The sequence below is a fragment of the Oryx dammah genome, unplaced genomic scaffold (assembly GCF_014754425.2).
Source record: "Oryx dammah isolate SB20612 unplaced genomic scaffold, SCBI_Odam_1.1 HiC_scaffold_29, whole genome shotgun sequence".
Lineage (NCBI taxonomy): Eukaryota > Metazoa > Chordata > Mammalia > Artiodactyla > Bovidae > Oryx > Oryx dammah.
The window spans coordinates 75,638,569-75,647,338 of record NW_024070213.1 but is presented as its reverse complement, the minus strand read 5'-3'; the positions used below and the strand labels follow the sequence as shown (position 1 = coordinate 75,647,338).

Below are 8,770 nucleotides of genomic sequence, written 5' to 3'. Positions count from 1 at the left end.
TGCCACTGCCCCTGACCCATGCTGCCGTATCTCTGATACGGATGATTACATGTGCCATTGTTGGTACTTGGGTCAGTGTCTTTATTTGGATGGAGCCATTTAGTGTATTATACTTTCATTTGAAGACACACACACACACACACACACGGGGCAACCCACAAAAGATACTCTGTGGCAAAGTTAATAAAGAGCTATCTGAGCAAAGTTTCCACAGAGCTATCTGAAGGCATGGCGAAGAACAATAGCCGCAAGCAGAAATCACAATGGGTCAATGTTGATATAATCACGGGATTTGGAAGTGCTTTTTGAAGGCCAGAAGGGAAAGTCAGTTGAGAAGGATGTACTACACAGCAGTGCTTGGTGGATACACAGTTCTGGGGAGTCTTGGCAGTACCAGGGTGCGGTTCATTTACCAGTGTACAAATGATTTAACAGGAAGGCTTTCAAGGGTCTCAAGAGTCAATCATTACCACATCCCACAGGCGATGGACTGCAGAACAACCCAGCTGCCCAGAGGCAGTGGCCAAACCAGGGAGCTGGGTTTAGTATGAATGACTGACTGCTGGGAAGGAGGGCGTTCAGAGGGGGCTGGGGATAAGGGTCAGAGTCCAAGCTGGAGAGAGGACAATAAGCTAAGGGTGGAAACAAAGGCGAACCAGAGCGGCAGCGGGCAGATTGCAAGCTCTGCACTGGGGAATCAAGCTTTGCTTTTAGAAGGCGCAGGCTGCAGCAGGGCGGGCACTAGCCGCGGCGTTCTCACAGCCTGGCAGGGGTCCGGGCTCGTCACCCCGGGGCGTGGGTAACCCGCGGCCAGCATCCCTCCCCCGTGCGCCTCCCGGCAAGCAGCGCCTGGCAGTGCCCACCGAGGGCAGGGCGGGGCGCAGGCCGGGCAGCGCTATAGGTGGGGCCGGCAGCTCGGCCGCCGCTGACGCAGTGCGGGCCAGCAGCGGGAGAGTGCAGGCAGGCGTGGAGGGTTCAGCCCGGCCGCCCGCAGGCCGCGTTCCCATCGGAGGGGGCAGGGCGCACTCACCCGGCCAACAGCAGGCCGCCGGCGGCCTGCTGGCTCCGCCGCCACCGCCGAGCTCGCCATTCAGCGCGCCTCGTCTCCGCCCCAGCCCTGGGGGCTGAGCTGGGGAGAAGGGGCGGGCGCCCGCGAGCAGTGAATCACCACCACCTCCTCCTCCTCCTGCCTCAGAGCCGCCGCCACCTTTCCATTCAGTCGCCCAACATGGCTGGAGTGCGGCGGAGGTGAGCAGACCGCCCCCTGCAGCTCCAGCCTCCTGAGCGCGACCGCCGCGGCTCCAGCGGCGCCTCAGTTCTGCGGTGCAGAGGCCCAGGGACCCGGCTGTCGCTCGCCGCCGGCATGTGGGGCGCCCCGGACGAGAGCTCGGTGCGGGTGGCTGTCAGGTAAGGACGGACGCGGCGAAAGGCAGGCTGCGGGCTCCCTGAGAGGATCTGCCCTGATCTCTGGAAACCGAGCCCGCGGGTCCCCGCCGGCCTGGCGCGCGAGGCCGGGTGCTGGCCGGAAAACCTGGCGCCCTCGGCCCCCTGGCGTTTGCAGGTGACGGGCGGCGCCGGGTCCCGGGGGGCGTCCTGACTCCTCAGCGGCAGAAGCCATCGCCTTCTGCCCCCTCCGGGTTGCGCACCCGAGGAACAGTTGCCCCAGGTTTGGCCGCCTTGGGCGATCGTCTGTCGGGCTTTGCCCAGAGGAGCTGCCTCTCTCCAGGGTTGTGGTGCGCTTCTCGTATTTGTAACGTGACTGTCTGTAAGGGTACCTGCAACTCCGGCCTTCGTAGGCAGGAGACAAAGCCTCAGCACAGCGCTGCCAACCGCGGGGGTCTAGATCTCTGTGCAAATAAATGGACGTATTGTTAAGCGCTGGCGGGGACTAGATAGCAGCAGCTTGTGGGTGTTGAAGACATTTCTGGCGTTGCAAGACATATTATATTTAAGGGAAGCTTCATTGGTGATCAGTCTGTAGAAGCAAGAAGACTCTTCAGTAAGTGGAAGGGTTAAATGAGGGAGTGGTGAAAAAGAAACATCCTGAGGTTCAGCAGGGTGGTTACAATATAAAATTACACATTCCCGAGTGTGAGTTTTTAAATACTAGATACATCAAAATTGTAATTTGGTCAAGGACGGATACATGAGAATCGAACGTAATTTGGATTGCTTTGATACGTATCGAGAAGCGGAGCTCTGACAGTTGCTCATGGAAAATTGCAACATCATCACTGAAATATTAATGAAGGCTTCATGGTAGAATAAGTGCGTTTCTTTCATAGCTCTGATACTTTACTGTGAGTTCATTTCTCTTTGTGTACACATTATAGGATTATAAAAATAATCTGTTTTCTCTGAGAAATTATTTTTTTAAAATACTCCACCCTTGTAGTCTTTCTGAAAAGCTGTTCTTATCCTATCATGTCAGCATTTCAATATAGTGACAAACTAGTGACTATTAATTTTCTGTGTTAAACAATATAGTGACAAGTTAGTGACAAATCTTGTTAGTTATAGAAATGGTAGTTTTATATATACTTTGTATTTTAATCAATCTAAAGAATAAGATTAATTTCAAAGATATTTGTCATTCCCTTTACAGACCAGGAGATAGCCACCCATGGAGGTGACATTTCCATGACTGTTTAGAATCACCTATTATAAAACCTTTGAAGTTTTAATTTGGCCTCTCTGGTTATTTTAGGGCTATTTATTCAGTTGTTGGATTAGTTGTTTCTCCTGTTTACTGTTGCTATCTCTCTTTTAGCCTTTTAACACTTACTAGTGACTCTACCACCACAGAGGAAGGGAAAGGAAAAAGCGGAAACTCAATAAGAAGCAGTTTTGTTAATTAGCAGATCTGGTCAAAGAAGGTGAAGAAGGAGCATAAAATAGTAATGAAAATTTAAAAAATTGGCTATCAGAGAAAAAAGCTGTTGTTACAGTTAACATTTTTATCTGTGAATTCTGTAGAATATCATAGGGTGGTTTATTGATGATGCTGCTTGCAATGGAGATAAACAGAGTAATGAATCACCGCAAAGTGATATTGACAAATAAATAACTTATATTTGCTTTTGATATGCATATTAGCTTTTTAAAAAGGAAATATGTGTGGGTCTGTTTGTTGGAGAAAGGCTTTATAAAAACACGTGAAGTAAGCCTTATTTTGAGGGTCTATTTTATTTTTATTAAATACATTGAATAGATTCACTGGTTAAACTTATTTTGCACAGGATAAGAATAGCTTAGGTAGCACTTCATTTATTTCCATTTACAACAGATATTTATTGAAATTAAGTTCTATCTTTTGTCCTAACCTCTGAGCTAAAAATAGAAATAATTATTGGACACACAGTATGTGCCAGGATCAGTGCTGTGTGTTAAGATGTTTTATATGCTGTGAAATTGCATTTATTTCTCATAACAATCTTTGACTTAGATCTGTTATTACTATGGCCATTTTACAGGTGAGACACAGAAGGATTAGGTGATCTTCCCCAAGTTAAACTGGTAGCAAGTGGCAGAAATAGCGTTCTAACTCTAGACAGCTTGATTCTAGAGCTCAAATTCTTAACCATTAAATCTATACAGGTGAGAGGCAAGAACATCCTTTGCAATCCTTTACTTAGCTTAAGGTCACTTGCCTCTTCCTGGTTCTGAACTAGTTTAATTAAAAATGTATGACTTTGACAGGATTTTTATGCCTTATATTTCTAGAAAAGATAGAGCTCAGAAAGGGGAAACCTGAACTTACCTAAACTGTTTTCCTGATTTTTAAATCTCTGCAGTGACCTCCAGTCTTACTTTCCAGTTTATGATAGACTTTATCAGCAGGGTAAATAAATCAACACATAGACACAAATGATCAGAGCAGTTGATTAACTTTTACCCTTCAATGAGTGTAATGACAAGTAATAGAAAGTTGGCTGTACTTGTGTAAATGCACAGTGTCCTAGAGGTCTTTGTGTTTTATCAGATATGGAGATTTACAAATGTGTTAAAGTTGATGACTGTATTTTAGGTTTCTCAAAATAAGTGCATGGGTCATATTATATGACTTTTGGAAAAAGAAGTTAAATAGAAAATTTCTTATTTCAGGAGAACATTTTAAATTCAATTTCTGAAAAATGCCTTTGGGTAGAGTATATCTCAGATGTTGGTGGCGCTGGTGATAAAGAGCCTGCTTGCCAATGCAGGAGACCTAAGAAATACAGGTTCAATCCCTGGGTCAGAAAGATCCTCTGGAGAAGGAAATGGCAACTCACTCTAGTATTCTTGCCTGGGAAATCCCATGGACAGAGGGGCCTAGCGGGCTATAGTCCATGCAGTTGCACAGAGTTGGATACAACTGAAGCAATTTAGCATGCATGGAGGTGTTCTGTAGGGTATCTTTCTCTCATTGTGTAGATGTGGATTTAGGACCCCCCTCCACTACTATGTAACCCCATGTGGCTATTGAACACTCAAATGATGATTAATGCTGTAACCAAACCAAACTTGGTTTCACTCTCCCATCACACAGCAAAGCCAATCTGTTGACACCAGGTTGTGGTAAAGTAAAGGATAGCTTATTGAAGGCTACCCACTGTGGGGCCAAGCAAGGAGAATGGGCAGTTCATGCTCGAAAAATGCAAATTCCCTGATGGCTTTCAGGGAAGGATGTTTAAGGGCAAGGTGAGGGACAGGGTCACAGAGTGTCGGATCAGCTTTTGGGTATCTAATTGGTTGGTGGTGAGGTAACAGGGTGATATTTCAGGAGTTAACATCATCAACCTTCTGCTTCCAACTGGTGTGGGATCTACCTGCTTGTGGTCAGCATGAGGTTAACTTCTTCCATTTGGTGGGGGTTTTAGTATCTGTAAAACCACTTAGGGATGTGTCTCAGAATATTATCTATAGCCCTTGTGGAGGAACTAATGGCCTTTGACTTAGTTTTAATACAAATAGAGCTGTTAGTACTTTGTCTTGCTTGACGGTTTTCCTTTCTATCTGCATTACTCTGATTAAATATGCTCTTAAGAACTTGGGGACAGCTAAAACTTTTCTGCAAACAAGAGCTTGGTGACATAGGGTGGGGTGTGTCTGTCCCCAGGAAGGCCCTGAAGGGTTGCTTGGTTTCAACACTACTGAGAAAATAAATTTTAAATTTTATTTAATGTTAATTAAATTTAAAACTGTCCATTTAGTTTTTGGAAAGCTTGTAGGTATGCCTGAAACAATGTAGTTATATGGACCTATTTTTTAACTGTAAAGTTTATCAAATCTAAATACTTATGAAATATTTCTGATGGAAATTTAGTCTCCAGATTGACATGTATTTTCTGTGTTTTATATATATATATATATATATATATATATTTGATTTTAAAAACAGTATGAGAAAATGGATGTAAATATATCAATGATTTTTATATTGATTACATATTAAAATGGTATTTTGATATGTTAAGTTAAATAAAATATTAAAATTATAATAATGTCATCAACTTTTCCTTTTTTAAAACGTGGGTACCAGAAATTTTAAAATTAAATATAATGTTGTTGCCATGGTATTTCTATTGAATAGTGCTGCTCTACAAGTTTTTAAAAATGTGAGAAAGGGTATAGAAAAAAAATTGTTCACAAATATTACTTAGCCATAAAACGGAATGAAATTGTGTCACTTGCAGAGACATAAATGGATTAGAGGCTGACTTACTTCATACAGAGTGAAGTAAGTCAGAAAAGAGGAAAACAGATATCACATATTAATGCATATATGTGAAATCCAGAAAAATGGTACAGATAATCTCATTTGTAAAGCAGAAATAGAGACATAGATGTAGAGAACAAGTATATGGATACCAAGGGGGAATTAGGGGGTGGGATGCACTGGGAAATTGCGACTGACACATACACACTGCTATGTATAAAACAGATAACTAATGAGAACCTACTCTATAGCATGGGGAACTGTACTCAGTGCTCTGTGGTGACCTAATTAGGGAAGGAAATCCCTGAAAGAGGGGATTTATATGTATGGCTGATTCACTTTGCGTAGAGCAGAAACTGATACAGCAGTGTAAAGCAACTAGGCTCCAATAAAAAAGTGAAAAACCAAAAAACTGTTCATAGCCGCCATGTCATAGATCTGGTATTTTCTGTAGATTAAGAAAATAGCAAAATATTGGGTGTCTGTTTTAGAGTGGTTGTATATATAAACACACATACGTATGTATCTATATACGTACATATATCCATGTGAGATTTGATTTAACAGTAACATTTTTCCCGTCTTGGTTGCATAGGTATAGAAAGTTATGGGTAATAGGTTGATGGTAACTGACTTCCTAGAAAATGTAGTAAGCTGATAGATGTCATCTACAAAAAGGAGCAATGAGGTTTAGTGTATATTCTATTCTTATTACCTAATAGTATACTGAATTGAACTATTCAGTTCACATTTTAAACTCAAACATTTTGAATTCTAAATCTGGAACTTTACGAAATGATGTGAAGGAAAGTACAGTGTTTGCTGCAAGGCTCCTACTGTGGGGCCAAGCAAGAAGACTGGACAGTTCATACTTTCCAGGTCTGATGCTGATATAATATTTGAAACTTTTTCCCCAAGAATTTTAGCTTTCAAAATACGAGAGGAACTGAAGGAAAATGGAGATACAGAAAGGACCATTGTGTTTTTATGTCATTGTCTATGTGGTTGTGAGCTAAGATTTTTTGCTTAGTTTTGGCAGAGAACAGGACATATCCTTGACAGCAAGTTCGGATTAGTGTGTAATGTTGTTTAATTTGCTGTGTTTTTTACCTTACTACTGCATTTTTAAGAAGTGACATTGCTCAGCTAGCTTAAGTGCTGATTGGATTGTAAATGCTGTTTTGAGTCCTTCACTGGCACTGATTTGCAATGTGACCTCCTCGAACTTTTCTTTTTCCTCATGCTGAGGTATTAAGGGTTGTAAGAACTTTCCATATGCAGTATATTAAATGTATGTTTTTTTGTTGTTAGCCAAACTGTTGGCACTAGTGCTGCCTCTTTATTGATAGGAAGGAACTATTTTAACATTTTAAACTTGACTTTCCCACAATATATTTATTGTAGGTTCTGCTCTTACTTAAGAGGAAACTTTTCAGCTTTTGTGGTCTCTTTGTCCAATTCTGGCTGTAAAACAAATATGCAATATTTTATTTAATATACATTAAAACTATATGAGGTGGGCTGGACAGATATTATCCCTATCTTACAGATGGAAAAATGAGTCTCAAAGATACTAGGTGACCTGTTCAAGGTTTCTCAGCCACTAAATAACAGAAATGGAACTCAAACTCAGGCCTCTGGTACCTGTTTCTTTATTCTTAAACATATTTCCAAATGTTTTCAAAATATTTCACATATTAATATCAGTGTAATAAGGATCTTTCCAGCTAAAACACAAATCTACATGTGATGTAACTTATTTGAAACAATTTAATGTCTAAAGAATGTGGAGGCAGGTAAGCAAGGCTTTTAGAAATATTTTGTGGAAACATATGGTTATCTGCTGTTCAATCATTTGTTTATTCCTTCCTTCATGCATCAAGTGTTTATTATGTGCCTACTATGTACAGAACACATCCCTACTACTGAGGATATAGAACATACATGAGAGATGTGGTTCCCACTTTTTCATGGAGCTTAGACCTAGCAATGTGAGGCTCTTTTAGTGCACAAACTGTTGAATCTAACATAAAACGTATCAGTAACACAAACTAGAAATTAAAGAAAGTTGTTGCAGTTTAGTTTTTATCTGTCACTTATTTTCTTCAATAGCATTTCTTTTTAGTTCATACTTTCCTGAAGGACAGTGACTTAAAAAAAAAAAAAAACCAGAAATTGTGCCCCGCTTACAAGCACATGTCATACAAAGTTTGGACTCCAAAGCCTGTGCATTAGAAAGATATTTCCATTTTTGTATGTGTGGCATGTGTACCCTACTTGTATGTCTTTGTATTTGGACCATAAAGTAAAGGAAATGAAACAGAGGAGACTAAAGAGCTTGTGGATGATATGAGCTTAAAGTCAGTGAAATTATTTATTTAAATATGAGTTGATACTTTTCCTTCAGATAAGGTTTATTAAGTCTATAGTGTGGGAGGCCTGATTGTTTTTGGAACTCCACAGGAGTTCAGATTTCATGTCTAATTATTACTACCCCTTGAGCTCTTACCCTCTTAGCTGCTAATTAGTTAATATTTTGATGCATAATTATTGGTTTGTAAATGATGCACTAGAAATTCCAGTTTAGTGAAGCCGTGAAAGCTTTGTAGTTAATTTCATAATGTGACCAATCTTCCAGTTCTCATCCATTTCTCTTCAAAGGAATGAACTTGAAATATCCATTATTATGGATAGTTTCTCCCAAGACATGTTATAGCTCACCTATGTGACCTTAACTTATAAATTGTTATTTTCTGTCAACATTAGATATGAAACTATCTAAGTTTCAGATTTAGGAAGGAAGACACATCAGTGAAAATGTGTGCTAGATGGTATCATTTGTATTCGGTGTGTCATTAAAATGATTTTATTAAAAATAAAATGGATGGTTGTTATTTTTAATGCTTCTCTCTGGAGAGCGGATTTGTGAATTCTGTCTTTGAACTTGGTTTCCCAGTGGATTAACTATTTAATCTTCTCAGGGTGTTAAAATAGTTTTCTCATGGCTCAGGCTTTATTTGAAGCAAATGACACAGCCAATAGGACCATTTTGATGAAGTTCTACAATTATTA

The 8,770-nt window shown here is 40.7% G+C and overlaps 1 protein-coding gene across 18 annotated transcripts in view; it reads left to right on the top strand.

Annotated features, from left to right (window-relative positions):
- The first annotated feature begins 922 nt into the window (after positions 1 to 922).
- The window catches only part of KIF21A (kinesin family member 21A), a 195,145-nt gene continuing 187,297 nt past the window's right edge, over positions 923 to 8,770 (top strand). For all 18 annotated transcript variants that reach the window (XM_040233488.1, XM_040233486.1, XM_040233481.1 and 15 more), the window contains exon 1: positions 923 to 1,407. In XM_040233488.1, coding sequence (XP_040089422.1) covers positions 1,364 to 1,407 — 44 coding nt within the window. In that variant the 5' untranslated portion in view covers positions 923 to 1,363. The remainder of the gene's footprint in view (positions 1,408 to 8,770) is intronic.